This window comes from Propithecus coquereli, unplaced genomic scaffold (assembly GCF_000956105.1).
Source record: "Propithecus coquereli isolate 6110/MARCELLA unplaced genomic scaffold, Pcoq_1.0 Scaffold104, whole genome shotgun sequence".
Taxonomy (NCBI): domain Eukaryota; kingdom Metazoa; phylum Chordata; class Mammalia; order Primates; family Indriidae; genus Propithecus; species Propithecus coquereli.
This window is the reverse complement of record NW_012134303.1, coordinates 5,214,951-5,230,976: the sequence shown is the minus strand read 5'-3', so window position 1 is coordinate 5,230,976 and position 16,026 is coordinate 5,214,951. Positions and strand designations below refer to the sequence as shown.

Here is a 16,026-nt window from a genome sequence, read left to right as displayed (position 1 = left end):
ACTTTTCTCTATCATAAACCAAGGACAAACCACTTAATTCATTCTCTATCTTAATTTTCTTAGTTTTAAACTGGGGTCATTGGGCCTGTTCTAGTTACTTCACAGGGCATTATAAGAACCAGAAGATTTGACCTCTGTGGAATGCTTAAAATGCAATATAAGTACAAGGTGGTTAGAGAATTATCTGACTGCAAATCGAAAGTGTTTACCCACAAGTGTATGTTTAAGAGCATATAGAAATCAGTGCCCCCATATGACTTGCTTGATGAAAGTCAAGGCAGATACTGCCCTAGACCACAGGTGGGTGAGATCAGTGATATCAAAAAAGCCTCAAGTCCTTCTAAAGAATAACACTCAAGATGTTTCGAAGGAAGTCCACCTAAGGCCATAGAGAGGTAAGAGGAAAAGGGAGTTGTGGACCAGAAAACAGAAAGCCAAAGTACGGTTAGAATCGAGCCATCTGCCGGAGTGTGAGTTAAGGTGCTGGGAATAATAACGTTTTCTTTGACTCTGGCCAGGACCTTTTCCCATGGGGGCTGTGTATGTGTGTGTGTGTATGTGTGTGCGTGTGTGCGTGCATGCATGCGCATGTGCGCGCAGAGTGGAGCTTTGCAAGCTTCTGTGCTTCTGAGAGTACTTATAAGAGATATAGTGGAAGGTGTAAAAAATCCTAGAAATGATGTGGACACTAAACAAAGGCCTCTAATGAGGCCTGGGGGAAAGAGGCAGGGAACCAATATCTCCTTCTCTTTAAGCAGTCAAAATCTGATGGCCAGCGTCTCACCCTGGCCATATCCTCCTACACCTAGAGCTTCTCCCCGCTCCCCACTGGGCAGGAGGGCCCAAATTACGATCGAATCCTGGCTGCACTACTTTCTAGCTGAGTGACTTTGAGCAAATACCCTCTCTTAATCTTAGTTTCACTACATGTGAAGTGGAAATAACACCTCACAGGGGTGTTGTGCTAATATACATATATGTGGAGAGGGAGAGAGAGAGAGAGAGAGAGAGAGAGAGAGAGAACGTACAATGCTGAGTCCCTGGCACAGGACAGCTGTTAAGAAAATGGCAATTCTCACCCCTTCCAGTCTGGACCACCTAGCCTCGTACAGTAAGGGGGTGAGTCACAAAAGGGGAGTTGGAGGGACTTGGGGGCCTCACGTGAAGTTTGCACAAAGGATCTACAAAAGTTAACAGGCAAATGGGTACTATGTGAACTATGTCTTGGGCTATTAAAGAATGGAGGATTGCCCATACCTCTTTAATGAGTAGTCAAACTTTGCAGAAGTTACCCTGACCCAGTGGCCTCAGGAAACAGGAAGGCTATGTCGCCTTGGTGAATTCCCTCTAGGTAACTTGGAATAGGGAGGCCACGGTACCCAGGAATCACATACACTATTCACTGAGATGTCTCCGAAATTATTTTCCAATCTGTTTCAAAGTTGTCCTCAAACCCTGTTATGGACTGATTGTTTGTGTCCCCCCAAAATTTATATGTTGAAATCCTAACCCCAATGTCATGCTATTAGTAGGTGGGGCCTTTGGGAGGTGATTAAGTCATGAGGGTGGAACCCTCGTGCATGGGATTAGTGCCCTTATGAAAGAGATCCCAGAAAGCTCCCTCACCCCTTCTTCCATGTGAGGACACAGCAAGAAAACAGCCATCTATGAAGCATAAAGCAGGCCCTCACCAGACACCGAATCTGCCAGTGCCTTGATCTTAAACTCCAGCCCCAGAATGGTGAGAAATCAATTTCTGTTGTTCATAAGCCATGTAGTCTATAGTATTCTGTTATAGCAGCCTGCGTGGACCAAGTCAAGCACAAACAATAGGAAATATATTTTTGCAACATTTTCTTTGGACCCAAAAACTTAGAGGGCATCTGGATTTACATAACTCCAAATACTGGGTTTTTCACTTAGAAAAAATAAAAGCTGCTACAGGTGCCACGTTTTCCATTCAGCTGTAGTTCTTACGCTCAACCAATAGATGGCAGCATTAGCATAGAGGCAGCTGTGTGCAGAACCGCCCCAGCCTCAAGAGGAAGAAAGAGGTGTCGGGGTCAGGCAACGTGGAGCCACCTTTCACTGAGTGTGTACTATATTGCCTGGCTCTTTGCTGAACGCCTTGCTGTGAGATGACAACACGGTGAGTCAGGCGCTAGCCCTATTTTACATAACAGGAACCTGAGACTGAAAGTTGATATCCTTTTCCTGCAGTCACACAGCTAGCAAGTGGAGAACGGGCATGCAGTCAGGTGTGTCTGCTTCCATCCCACCTCACCTCCCTGAATGTCCCAGGAGGAGATGGGGTGGGGAGGGTGACCAAGGCCAGCTCCACCCTGTCCTCTGCACATCGCCTCATGCCATTCCCTCATAACCCGCTCTAGCTCTCCCTTGCCTGCTGGCCAATCTGAGCTCATGACTGGCTTGAGGCCCAGTCTCAGACCACTCCACTCCTGCAAGAGGTGTCCTGTACCAAATTTCCCTGGACGCATCACTCGCTAACTCACGCTCTTCAGCACTAACCAGGTGTCTAGGCCCTTAGTACTCAAAGCATGGTCTGTGGATCAGCAGGGCGGCACCACCTAATTACAGATGCAGAGTCTCTGGCCCCAACCCAGACCTGCTGAATCTGTATCCTGACAGGTTCGCAAAGTAATTTGTGTGCACGCTGAAGTTTGAGAAGCGTTGGGTTAGCTCGCCTTGTGTGCCAAGGGCCTTAAATGTCTGTGGTCTCAGCTAGTGAGAAAGGTGGCTGGGTTTCCAGGGGTGCCAATCCATGTAGGAACTGTCGGGCTGCTCATTAGGGTCCACATTAGGAGGTTAGTGGTTTTAAGGCTTAGCCCCCATTATCATGAAAGGGACACTTCTGTGTTTGCCTCCTCTCCTCTGAACAATGAGCCAGCAGGCTCAGCAGGCCCAGCAGCGGGGGACTGGGAAGCCAGAGGATGGCTCCTGGCCTGACTGCCTGAACCCCAATAAGGGGGCGGATTGGCAAAGCCAAAAGAACAAAACCCCGCTGCCCTGGGCCCCACAGGCAGGAGAGAGAGACGTGCTGGAGCAATGCTGTGACCTTGGGGCCGTCCAGTGGGAAAGCAGTGGAACCATCTTATCAAGAGGCGAGGAGGTGGAGCCACTGAAAGGGGACCTGCTTTCCATCAGGCACGTGGAAGTGTTATTCTCCGTAGATCAGGCCAGACACGGAAGGAGCTGATCAGAGGCTGCAGCATCCCTGGGCTAGACAGGGGCCCGCTAACCGGAATTGCCTGGTCTCCCGTGCAGACCTTCTCCCGACCCCCTCCCCTAGCCCATGATGACTTACTTGTGATTCCTCCTTTCTTACCTAAGAATCCTATGAAATAATAGGCGTTATTTGGTTTTCCTCCTAATGCCCCTAAAGACTGTGGCATCTTAAAACACTCCTGGAGGGAAAGAGAATGCAAGATTCTCAACTCACTTGTAGACTGCTGCTCACGGATCTCTGTGCTGACATGGCGGTGTGATGGGCGGGCCGCAATGGGCTTGGGGAAAGGAGCAACTTACTTTGAAGGCGTCAACATAGACAGGATTGATTTGGTTTATGCCCAGGCGAAGGGGTACAATGAGAAGCAGGGGTTTCCAGGCTGGGCAGTAGGCAGAGGTGCCCTCACTCTGGTTCGAAGCACTCAGAGAATCGGGGGGGCTCTCACCAGCTGTGTCTGTACTCAAGGGAAGGATACAGCACATTTTTTCTAGAAACAGAAGATAAGAAAGTTGGGTAAGTCAGAGGTGTCCAGCCTTAGGAGATACTTCAAAAGCAAAACTAAGGGGGACCTCACATTCCCCTGCCCTGCCTAGAAGGTCCTCCCCTCTGCCACCAGGGCCCAGCTGGCCCCCCCTCCCACAGTAAATGCGGGCCATTCCTCCAGCCCTCGTGTCCTTCATTCTGGCCACTGAGCACTTGATTCGCTCCCGAAAGGGGTTCTGGTTCACTGAAAGAGTCTCATTTCTCAACTGGTCTGCAAGGGCCTTTGAGACAGGGACTATATCTTTAGGTTGCGCTAACACCCCAGGGCAGAGAGCACAGGCCCAGACGGGGGAGGGGGGGCTCCAGGAAAGATCTGTTGGTGCTTTAACAGATTATACACACTTTGGGTTGCCTGCAGGGAATACGTGTAGTACTTCGCTGAAGGGCAGCAAAGACCTTCTAGTGGTTTTCTCCCTTTTAGAAAGCTGAGAGGGAAGAGAATCCGAGCCCAGAGCTCCCCTAAGATCCCCTGCCCTGGTGGGAAAGGCCAGAGAGACTCTCGAGCCCCAGATTTCCCAATGGTGAGGAAGAAACTCATCACCCACCAACCAGGAAGGCAAACGGGCTGGGGACTCACTGATATCTTCAATGACCACTGTGTTATCCATTGAAACATAAACAGCCAAGGAATTCCATTCGTCAAATAAAGCAAGTTTTCTGCAAAGCAACATAGAATGACGTCACAACGGGAGAAGATGGAAGTATCAGCGGGAAGCAGTACAGTTTACACCCGGCGTTCCTAAAGTCACCAGACACTTAGCCACAGAGAGAAGTTGGTGTTCAGGTCAGCTCTGGCTCCTTTGCCAGAGCTCTGAGATATTCCATGTCTAGGGACCTTGAGCGTGCCACAGAGTCACTGTATCAGAACTTGAAATAGAAGGCTCTGCTTTACAACCTGGAAAAGTCTACCTCACAAAATGACAGTACTCTTGGGCAAAAAAGTAAAGTTACCTATGCATCTGCTCCCAAAATCCCAAGAGATTTGTTTTCTTACATAAAAGACATTCTGACTTACTGCTTTTTGTTTGGATAAAGGAAACTGTCATTTTATATATATATATATATATTTGTTTGCGATCATAGGTAATATGGAGAATGAGTCCCAAGAAAACCCAAAGAGAGAAAGAGGGAGAGAGAATCTCTTCTACCCCTTCCCAGCTGCACTGAGAATGCCCCTCAAGTAGTCCTAGGCCTCACATCAACTCGGGTACCAAGCCCTACTGATTAGCAGCTGAAGAGGGCCAGTAGGCTGAATTGCAGGACTTCAGGGGAGATTAAAAAGAAAACCCCTTTAAAAGAGAGATCATCTGAGGTCTAAGAAACGTACCTATTTCTTCCTTCCTTCTTCTCCCCTTACCAGTTGGCGAGAAGACCTGTTTAGCCTGGCTACTTTTGGGCTATGTGGGCAAAGCCCAGTCCCACTGGACAAAAGAAAAAACATTCTCTCTACGAAAGTAGTTCCCAGGAAGAGGTTAACTACTATTGTACTTTTATTTTATTCCCTTTAATGTATTATCTTTCCCCAGAATAATAATAATACATTGTTGTTAGTGATAACAATGATGATGAATCAGAACCTACTCAAATTCTCTTAAAAAATATATGTTTCCACTTTGTTGTTGGGAACCTCAAAATTGAGAAGAAAGAAGCACATTCTGAGGGATGTCATTTAAAAACCAACCATTTCAAGCCGGGTTTGGGGCTCAGCACAGCCATTCTAATCCTTCACACTTTCTAGCCTGGGTTCCTACAGCAGTTCCCAAAATACTGCCAGATAGATCCTCACTCGGCAGTCAAGGATGCGCGAGGCACTCTGACCAAGGTGAGAAAGTGGTCTCAGGGAGGCTGCACTGTTGGCAAGGAGTAAAGCCAAGGTAGAGGTTTTCCTTGGGCCTCCAGTAAATTCAGGCTACTTTCCTCACATGCACATCCAGAAAGCATTCTAGTTCATGGAACACTGGCTAACAATTGAAACAGGGCTCCACGGGTGCTTTACATGGAGCAAGTCCCACCAGAATGCCCAAGAACTGAAGTATACTACACCAAAGGAGGACACATAGTTCAATCTTCTGATCCCTAAATCTGTCACTAGATTCTGGCTGACATTTTCATTTATTCATCAAGCATTTATTGAGCACTGAGCGCTTCTGCATGCCAGGAAGTTTTCTGTGCTGGTGTTACAAAGTGAACAAGACAGATACAATCTCTGAGCTCATGGAGTTTTCATTTGGTGATAGGTTGTCAGGAAGGAGAGTGACAACAGGAGAGGTGGCCTGCAAGAGTAGCTACTAATGCCATTCACCCTATTCATTTCTAAAAGTTTGTCCTGGCCTCTCTATATCACCCCTTACAGTGGGAGGTGAATTCTGGAATTTAACAGGACAACTGCAAAAGTACCATACGGGACACCCTGTGTCTGCTAAGAGATGACAAACCGATTCCAAGACTCCCTTGGGGTTTGTCTCCTCCAATAGGTGGTGAGTTTCTTGAAGCAAGGCTGTGTCTGGTTTATTTCTGTAGACCATGCACTTAGCACAGTAAAGTTACCCAGTAAATGTTGAATGAATTCACAGGGTTTTTTTTAGTACTATGCAGTCCTTTGGGAATCCAGTGGGAGTCCAGTTCTTGCTTAGGCTGCCTCAGCCTCCTCTACTTACTATGAACCTTTTGGCTTCAAAGGGACCCTCAGGCTAATGGCTCCCTGGCATGTATGAGATACTGAACGAGTCCTGGGGTACAACCACATATACTGATATCAATGAATACAACTCAGATATACCAAGGTACATGTTCATATTTCTACATTTCAAAGAGCTGTCTGAGCAAAATGGTACAGATGTTTGATGGCTTAGTGGGAGGGATAGCTTAGTGGGATTGCGAGAATACCTAGGTTGATGGGAGGTTTAATTGGCTGGGGAGAGAAGCATAGAAGATAGTAGAATGAGGCAGATGCCAGACTCTTTTACTTACTTTAACACCTGTGCAACTGTATTTGGTCCAAACCATTCGCCAATTGATTTCCCTTCTCCTACACCCATTTGTGCTGTTTTTATGTGGAAAAAATTAACACGTTAGCAAAAGATCTTCCAACAAGCCACAAACTCCTAATTTTTTGCATAAATAATTATGCAGATGAACAATTTAGTAGAGCGACAGATAAGGTGGGGAAAGAAGGATCAAGAATAGGCATTCCCTTTAAACTATCGATTTGTGACCTTACCCATTTGATGGATAGAGTAGCAACAATCTTTTCTATCTAAGAAGCATTGTAGGATCCGCTGGTATTCTTTGGGTTGTTCTTTTTGTTTCTCCCAGTTCCAGTCTTTGTAGGGGAAAAAATGGGTTAAAATCATTTTTGTAACAGTTTATTACCTCTCTGCACTTTTATTGTAACTACCAAGTTAGAAGGAAAACAAGGGAGCTACATCTAGAAGGTGGGAATGATCAAGTCAGAACATTCCTAAGTATCTTTCATTTTGATGACAAAGACATCTGGAAGCTGATTACTTTCAAAGACTCAGTGGGTATAAAGTAAAAGCAAAACAAGAAGGTTGACCAAGGAATTGACTTACCCTAAGGGCTGGAGCTAGATAAATGCTACTACGTAAAAACAGTGTCACCAAGGCCTTTCTGGCCAGCAACTCGGTGAACAGAAGGTCACCACAAAGCCCGGTAGTATATCCGTATATAACGCAGACGTCACAATGTCTCATCTCCACACAGACAGCAACGGCTTTTGTCCTTGTATTTTGGCAGCGTTGCCAAAAGGTCTCACGAGGGGAAGTGCTGCTCTGACATACAACAGTTCACAGGGGAATATACACAATTCACAACTAAGGAAGCTTAAAAAAATTTGCACGCTGCCGTTTCTGACACCACCTCTTTTAAAGTCCACACTTGAGCTTTGGAAAAACAAATACTTTTGCTATCAAGGTGCTCAAGGTTTCCTTAAGACCAAAACCAAAATAACTACATTTGTAGGGATCTTATCTGTGCCTTAGGCACAGCCCCCTCAAATCCTACAACTTATTGAGGGCAACTGCAAAAACTCTAGATAATCACCACTGTGGACAGGGTGCACCACTGCAATCCTCTCACCTCCAAGAACTCTGTCTAATGGGACAGATTTCTGAGGTTTATTAATAATTTGTTTCCAAGACTCTCTCTCCTGAGGTTTTTGAGAGAGTTTGAATTAAAGACTGAAATGTACTTGAAGCCAAAGGCCATTATCTCCAGAATCTTCAGTTTTCTTTAGCTTCTAGTATTTCTGAAACCAAAGTTTTAAACTTCAGATCCAGCACAGCCTTCACGGGGTGAACCACACCCAACTTTTTTCATTAGCTTCCAAATTGTCCAAGTCTGGGGAAATCCTGATTAGCTGGCTGCTAAGTCTCACTAAATATTTACTGATGACAGTGCTAAGTGAACACCCCACTTCATTTTTAAAATAGCTGAATAGGAAACAATCCAAAAAACTTCTTTACAAAATTACATCTTCTGATGCATCTTAGCTATAAGATCTCTTTCCAAATTCTTCCTGCTACTTGCTTTCATATTGAAATAACTGAGACTGCTGACTGATGGGGTTTTTTCCAGTTCACTCCCCACTTCCAGAACTCACTTTCAGAATAATCATCTTGGAGTATTTTATAAATGAGAAAAAGTTAAATAGTAAGAATGGTTCTGCACCAAGAAGCATATATGTACTAGAGAACTCACTGGACACAGAGTCAGAAGATCTGTATTCTATTCCCAAATCTTTGCTTTCTTGCTGTTTGACCCTGGGCAAATCATGCCACTTCCCTGAGCCTCAGTTTCCTCATCTGTAAAGTAGAATTATGATACTACCAGGGGAAGCAGGCGCAAGATACCCTAAACCCTGAAGAAAATGAAGGCAACAAGCCCTAAAACTTCCCCAGACTCTTCCTCAATCCTCTCTGAAAGCTGCAGCAGGATCTGTGAGTTTGCACAGTGGGGAAAGGACAGTGATGTCCATCCCTCTGAACCTCAGTTAGCAACAGCCCATGGATTGACCAGCCCAGTCTCATCCAAAGAGTCCTTTCACTCTCTCATCTCCAAGTCCAACTAGATTTTCACCCCAGTGCCTGAACTGGCATCCAGCCAAGGTCATCCTTCAGATGCCCACAGCGAAGCATGCGCATGTCTCAAGAAAGCAAGACTCAAGAGTTCCAGCAACCATTACCGGAACGTCCTTAATTAATGAAGGGGCCTCCTGAGGAAGCTAATTTAAGGATTCCTTCATCATCAGCTGGACATCCTCGGTGAACCAAAACCAAAATAGTGCCAGCTCCCTCATTAGGCACTTCCTTTAGGTCACTTACATCCTTCACTAGGCAGATATTTATTTTAAATAAGGTCAAGAAACAGACTTACCACCACACCCTTCTTCCTGCTGCCTTTGTTATCTGGCAGTTTTTAAGGACTCACTCAAACAATAGCAAAGATGGAAACTCCAAATGACACACCTGCCTCAATGTTCAGTTCTGTCCCAGGAAAATAACTCTCTGACTTGGTGAGTCACAAGGAAATACTGGCTGTTTCCTTCCTATGAGGGGCTTTGTCGACTTAGCCCTACCACTTGAGCTTGCAGAGAGCATTTTAGGACCGGCAGCATTGTCACGGAGCATTCCTAAAGCTCAGCATCAATGCCAAACCAACAGCAGCACGTGATACTGCAGAGGTCTCTGAAGTAGTTCACAGAACAACGTAACTCACCCCTTCCCAAATGTCTACAGATAAGGGCTTGAGCCAGCATCATCTGTCCACAGCGTAGCATACATCCCCAGCCAGCATCCGATGAAGGGCCCGTTCCCCCTGTTGGCAAAATGGATGGGAATGAATACAGGTTCCTTAAATCGCCTCTTCCTGAAACATCATCATATTTGGGACTCACACAAGATGGGCATATATGCATCCTCTGAAAAGGCAGGCAAGAGATATAGCCAAAGATCAAACAGAATTTGGGTATAGGGTTGGAACTTGCTAAGTTAGTGCTGAGTTAACCAAAACAGGTTCTACACCTAAAAACAAAACAAGCAAATGAATTAAACCTGCCCCTTAGGTTTTCTGCTTGCAGACTTCTAGGTATGCATGCAATTTTGGTAGATGACCGCCATGTATGAATACCAACACTTAGTCCATTCCATGTCATCATCTGCTGGGCCAAACCTTGCCTTTCACAGCTCACTTGCATGGCCCTGAACTTCTCAGGGAAGCCAATCTTACCTTAGTTAAAGAACAAATACTACCAAATGTAGTTGCCATCTAGAAAAAAGGACTCACGCCTGTAATCCTAGCACTCTGGGAGGCCAAGGCAGGAGGATCAATTGAGCTCAGGAGTTCGAGACAAGCCTGAGCAAGAGCGAGACCCTGTCTCTACCAAAAATAGAAAAATTAGCTAGGCACAGTGGCTCGCACCTATAGTCCCAGCTATTCAAGAGGCTGAGGCAGGAGGATTGCTTGAGCCCAGGAGTTGCAGTGAGGTATGATGACACCACTGCACTCTAGCTGGGGTGACAGAGCAAGACCTCGTCTCAAAAAAAAAAAAAAAAAACGAAAAGTATACTGGCATAACATGTCAACATCATGGAACCATACATGATGGGGTACTTCAGCAGTGAAACTTTTGGATAAAGTAGATGACTTACCTCTTCCCCTAAATCAAATTGTTTGCCACAGTGAGCTGTTAATTTTGAGGTTTCTGTGAAGTCACTGAAAACCTCAGGCAAGCTATCTACAAGGAAGAAAGCACAGTACAACAAATGATATACCTACCAATTGGTGAAAATTTCCTTCTGTATGTAAACCATAGACGAGCACTTATATCAGACAACAGCTTAGATTTTTCTGTAATTAAATGTAAAATTAAAATTAAATCACCATATCTCATCTAAAAATACCTGCCTTTGACTTCCTGAGCCAGCAGCAAACCTAATTTCAAATAACCAGTCAATTCCATTATCACGGGGCTAGGGAAATTCATAGGAAACCCAATCTCATTTTAGCCAAATAATTTCGATATTCCCCCTACCACCACCACCACCTATGTTTTGACCAGAGCTATTTGACTGGTCCAATGATGTTAGGTGGTTCCTGTCCCCTTCTTATTGAGCTCCATGGCCCTGACAGGAACTAATGCTGGGGTCATGACTCAAAGACAAGGAATAGAAAAATTAAAGATCCTAGATAACCCACTAACAGGGCAATGAGCCCCGCCCTGAATGATGGTGGTTGGTTGGATCTCGTGTCGGTACCCATTGTCTATTTTTTAAAACCAGGGGTGGGTTTGTTTGTGTGTGTGTGTGTTTGTGTGTATGTTTAACTAAAGAGAAAATGTCCCTGCTAAGCTAATTTGTAAGCTAATTTGTAAGCTAGTATGTAAGAAATTTATTCATAGTACCTAGCACAACTGGCATTTATTATCTAAATGGATATATAACATCACAAATGTTTTTGTGTCTTTTTTCAAAGCATGCTTTCTTGGATTTTATGACATAAATTTACTTTGATGGCTATGAATATAGCTTCCACATTTCCATCTGTACTTAGATGTGGTTCTGTCTTTCTTAGTCATCTCTCTCCGCCTTTTCAATAATACATTCATATTTATGTTCTGTATAGAACTTAGTCATTGCACTTTAAAAGAAGAAAGGGAAATGCAATTTTAGCCAATGGTTTTTATTTTCTCTCTTCCATTTTCTTTGAGCAAATCAGACAGTTGAGTTGCTGGATTTTCTGTATCCTCCATGCCCCCAGTGCCTAGCACACTTTGGGAAGCAGATGTGTAAGAATAAGACTTGTGGAGTCACACTCTGCCTGGGTTGGAACCCTGACTCTGCTACTTACCAGCTGTGTGACGTTGTTATTTAACCTTTCTGAGCTTCAGTTTCCCCATGCATAAAATGGGGAGAATAATAGTACCTACTTCATTGAGTTGTGACTATCCAACAAGAATAATGCACACAAGGTGCTTAGATGGTGCCTAGTACATAGTAAGCCTGTGGGAAATCCTAGCTGTTATTATATACCTGTCCTCTCAAATGTTCATACCCCTTGCTCCTGCCTCTGACAGTTCTCTGCCTTCCTGTGTGGCCTTATGCTGGGGAAGTTGTGTGGACATTTTAACAAGAATTTCACTTTGAAAGGCATTTCCCAATAGAACATTTGAATATGGGTGGATTCGGCAATCTGGGGATTCCTGTTTTCATGGAATATAGAACTAGAAGAGAGCCTCTCCAGTAGCCTCATTTGAAGTAAGAGTGAAGGAAGTTAAGACCCAGAAAGAGAAAGTGACTTACCTGAGTTAGGAGAAGAGTCTGAATTCAAAAGGTCTCCTAATTGCTGGCTCCTAGGCTCTCTCCACTAGTCACAATTCTCCAATCAAAATAATGAAACCAAACTGGGGAGGAGCCAGACAATGCCTAACATCCTTTCTTGCCTTTTGATCAGCTTCTTCCTGTTCCTGACTCCATGCTAAGGGCCTCTCAAGAGGATCTCTCCTCAAAAAGATCCAAATCTCAGAACTGCCTCTTTCTGGGGTGCTGGGTCATTAGCAGTTTCAAGTTAAAAATCTTTCTCAATCTAAAAGAATGTAATGGTAAGGAAGAAAAAAAAAAGCAAGCCTCCTTTCCATCTAGCTGCAGTGGCTAAAAGTTCTATACAAAATCAGAATAAATTGAGACAGTGTTATAGTCAGCAAAAAAAATCTAAAACATAAGAAAAACTTCTGGGGTCTGGCATTGTTTCTGACAGCCATGGGTTGTGTAGAAGTCCCTGAGTGTTTTTATCTAGACAGACAAGGATGTGAAAGGAGTAAGAAATATGTAGCCTCGTCACCAAAGGCTAGAGACTGGTTAGTGATACCAAGAGTGCGTCCATGTTTTTTGAAACCCAAGGCTTCTAGAATTTGAGGGTTCTCTTTTAAGGAAAAGAATAAAAATATAATACTTTTGCAAATCGTACAAAAACCTATAACCACATAAACACACTGCTAGGCCTTCTCAGGGTCTTGGAAGGGGCCATGCAAGCAAGAGACCTGAGGTTTAAGCTCCAATTGGCGTAAGGTAAATCCACCTTGGGGTTGTGTTAACATTTATCAAGGCAATGCTCTGCCAACCCATAGAGAAAAAAGTACAGGCCCTTAACCTCAGGCACCCACCTCATTTAGGTTCTCACAGACAAATGCAACTAAACCTTACCCGTTTTAAGGAGATGCTGCTTCCCCAAGATCCATACCAGCTCATCTGTATCTGAATATTCTTCTAGGTAGTCAGTGAAAATAGTAATCTGGTTTTCATACTTGGATAAAACTGAAAGAAAAGGAAAGAAACTTAAGCAAAATTTAATAGAAGGGGCTTGCTCCTGTGGTCGACTGATTATTACATTTGCCTGGAAGGTGAAAGGTCATCAGCATGAATGTAATGGGAGCAAATCCTTTTCCTTGAGGAACAAAGACACTCACAAAACCTAAAAATCTTTTAGCAGAGCGATTTCGTCTTGGCTGTCTCTTTTGACCTTACCTTTCTCAAAGCCCATTTAACACCATCTCTGAAAAGTCATTTTGCCACAGTTACTTCAAAACTCGCCCCCCTGCCCCCGCTATGGGACCTTCTTTGTAAATAGCCAACTATCTAACTTCTAGCAGGAGTGTATCCAGGTGATACAATAATACCTGCATATCTAACTCCTGTCTACGTCACACGGAGTATCGTGTGGTTTGTATTGTGAGGTTTCTAGTGGCCAGTGGCTTAGAAGGGGCTGTGAGAAGCCTGAAAGATTGTACAACTGTAAAAATGGTAATATTTTAGCTGGAAGATCAGATGTTTCTATAGTATTTTTATTTGTCATTTTATTCACATGTGGCTTCTGCAAAGAAGGATCTTGAGGCTGAGATAAATATAACTTGTTCTTGGGATTCACAAATGACTATTGCAATATAATAAGAAATATATATTTGGTCTCTATCTCCATTTTCTGGCACAGGGCTCCTAAAACCCTTCTTATTTCCTGAGCAATAGTGATGCTAGGTGCATCTTTTGTTCTGACATTTAATCTTTGACCCTGGTTCCTGACATAGAGTTCCTAATCCCTTGGAATTGCCTGGGTGATAGGAGCATCTTTTGTCCTAATGAGACAACTCTTGGTGGGCTCCTGGATGGGGGCTGGTCACCAGAAAGACCAAGCCATGATTAGAAGCTTGGAACTTTCAGCCCCACCTCTTCCCTATCCTCTGGAAAGGGGAGAGGGGCTAGAGATTGAGTCAAAAATCGATCATACCTACATGATGAAGGTTCACAAAAATCCCTGAACTATGGGGTTTGCAGAGCTTCCAGGTTGCTGGACATGTGGAGGTGTCGGAAGGATGGCATGCCTGGAGAGGGCGTGGAAGTTCTGCACTCCCTCCCACATGCCTTGCCCTATGCATCTCTTTATCTGGCTGTTCATCTGTATCCTTTGTAATATCCTTTATAATAAATGGGTAAATATAAGTAAAGTGTTTGAGTTTTGTGAGCCATCCTAGCAAAATACGGAACCCAATTTATGGCTGGTTGATCAGAAGCACAGGCCACAACCTGGGACTTCTGACTGACATCTGAAGTGGGGGCAGTGTTGTGGGACTGAGCCCTTAACCTGTAGGATCTGACTCTAACTCCAGATAGACACTTCCAGAATTAAATTGAATTATAGGACACACTGATGGTATCTGCTGAAGAATTGCTTGGTATGTGGGGAAAAACCCCCACACATCTGGTATCAGAAGCATTGAGTGTTGAGTGTGAGAGTAGGAAAAACAGTTTTTTCTTCCTATCTCATATAACTATGGTTATCTCTCAAGATAAAATAACCAAAAAAAATAGAATTAAACTTCATTAGTTCACAGGCCATACTTTCAGATCTCATGATCATGTATTATAATATGGGAGGAGTTAAAATTCAAATTCACACTTGGACCACCTATGGGGAAAACATCTGCTAAAAGACTCAGGACTGACTTATGAAAGGGTCCTATCTCCAACATTCTTTGTAAATAATTTTCAGAGAGAAATAATATTATAGGTAGTAAATACATTTCCAAGCCAGCCCACAAAAGCCTATTTTAATCTGTAACAGGACAAATTAAACTGATGGTATATTTCACAGCTTATGGTGTTATTTCTGTGAGAAAATGTATCTCATGTTCAAAGGTAAGACATTCAACACACACCTCCTCTCAGCTCTTGCAGGCTCCTCAGCCCCTACGGAGAGGAGAGCGCAGAGAGAGTAGGGGCCCTTTTTTTGCATAGCTACAAGTAGCTGCAGAGATTCTCTCAAAATAGTTTCTAGAAGCCCTATGGGTAGAGTTTCCTGTGCAAATGGCATTGTGGGATATGTCTAATTCACTCAAAAGGATGAATTGTTTTGTTTTGTTTTTGTTTTCTAAGGCAGGAGCACATTGTTTTCATAGAAATCAATGCTCCTAAATATAAATGAGTCTTTTCTGATCATAAAAACTGCTCAGAATACTTTGTGGGAAGTTGAAGTTATAATTTGTACAAGCACTTTTAGAAACACAGCTAACCTGGGATAGTGCTTTTCTTGAAACATATTACAGAATTCCAATCATTCAGGGATTTAAATAGCCTTTCTCCACAATATGTTTTAATTATTAAAATTATAGTCCCTGCAGTGTTTCAAACCTAAAGAAGTCAGAAATGAAACAGCCGTTTCATTCCCCAGTGAAAATCCATCACTACCAAATCTGCCAGGGAGCCTGTGCCATCTTAACCTCTCTGCTGCTGGCCTCAGCCCCTGGCCCATGCCCAGGAAATACCAGTCTAAAAATGATCACCCAGGTCAGGCCATCCCCAGGAGGTGGTGGATCGAGGCGGGGAAAATCACACTGTGTACCTCCCCACCCTACACCCTCTACCCCACGCAGGCAGGAGAAATCAGTTTAAGACGAACATCCACTGTAGCCTAGAAAGAGAAAGAAAATCAGAAAATAAGTAGCTTGAGAGGAGTGTGGGAAAAGGCAACCTCTCTGGCATTGCCCTGGTAGGGGTGAGGAAGGGTGGTATTGGATGAATGTACAGCATGTATGCATATAAGCCTTGGGTCTTTTTTTAGTACTGGCCAAAAAAAACCATTTCTCTATCGCCAACCCTGTCTCAGTGAGTCACTGCCCAGCTATCTGGTCAAATTAGTACCGCCTGTTAAAGCCTGTGACAACTGCCCTG

At 44.0% G+C, this 16,026-nt stretch overlaps 1 protein-coding gene across 2 annotated transcripts in view; it reads right to left on the bottom strand.

Annotated features, from left to right (window-relative positions):
• The window catches only part of ATG4A (autophagy related 4A, cysteine peptidase), a 55,226-nt gene that overhangs the window by 5,917 nt on the left and 33,283 nt on the right, over nucleotides 1–16,026 (bottom strand). Inside the window, exons 2-10 of one of the 2 annotated variants that reach the window (XM_012645563.1) lie at nucleotides 13,009–13,119; nucleotides 12,109–12,391; nucleotides 10,586–10,657; nucleotides 9,527–9,625; nucleotides 7,011–7,112; nucleotides 6,761–6,833; nucleotides 4,368–4,447; nucleotides 3,547–3,734; nucleotides 3,347–3,425 (exon numbers count right to left, since the gene is read on the bottom strand). In XM_012645563.1, coding sequence (XP_012501017.1) covers nucleotides 3,347–3,425; nucleotides 3,547–3,734; nucleotides 4,368–4,447; nucleotides 6,761–6,833; nucleotides 7,011–7,112; nucleotides 9,527–9,587 — 583 coding nt within the window. In that variant the 5' untranslated portion in view covers nucleotides 9,588–9,625; nucleotides 10,586–10,657; nucleotides 12,109–12,391; nucleotides 13,009–13,119. The remainder of the gene's footprint in view (nucleotides 1–3,346; nucleotides 3,426–3,546; nucleotides 3,735–4,367; nucleotides 4,448–6,760; nucleotides 6,834–7,010; nucleotides 7,113–9,526; nucleotides 9,626–10,585; nucleotides 10,658–12,108; nucleotides 12,392–13,008; nucleotides 13,120–16,026) is intronic. The other variant, XM_012645569.1, reaches the window with a different exon arrangement.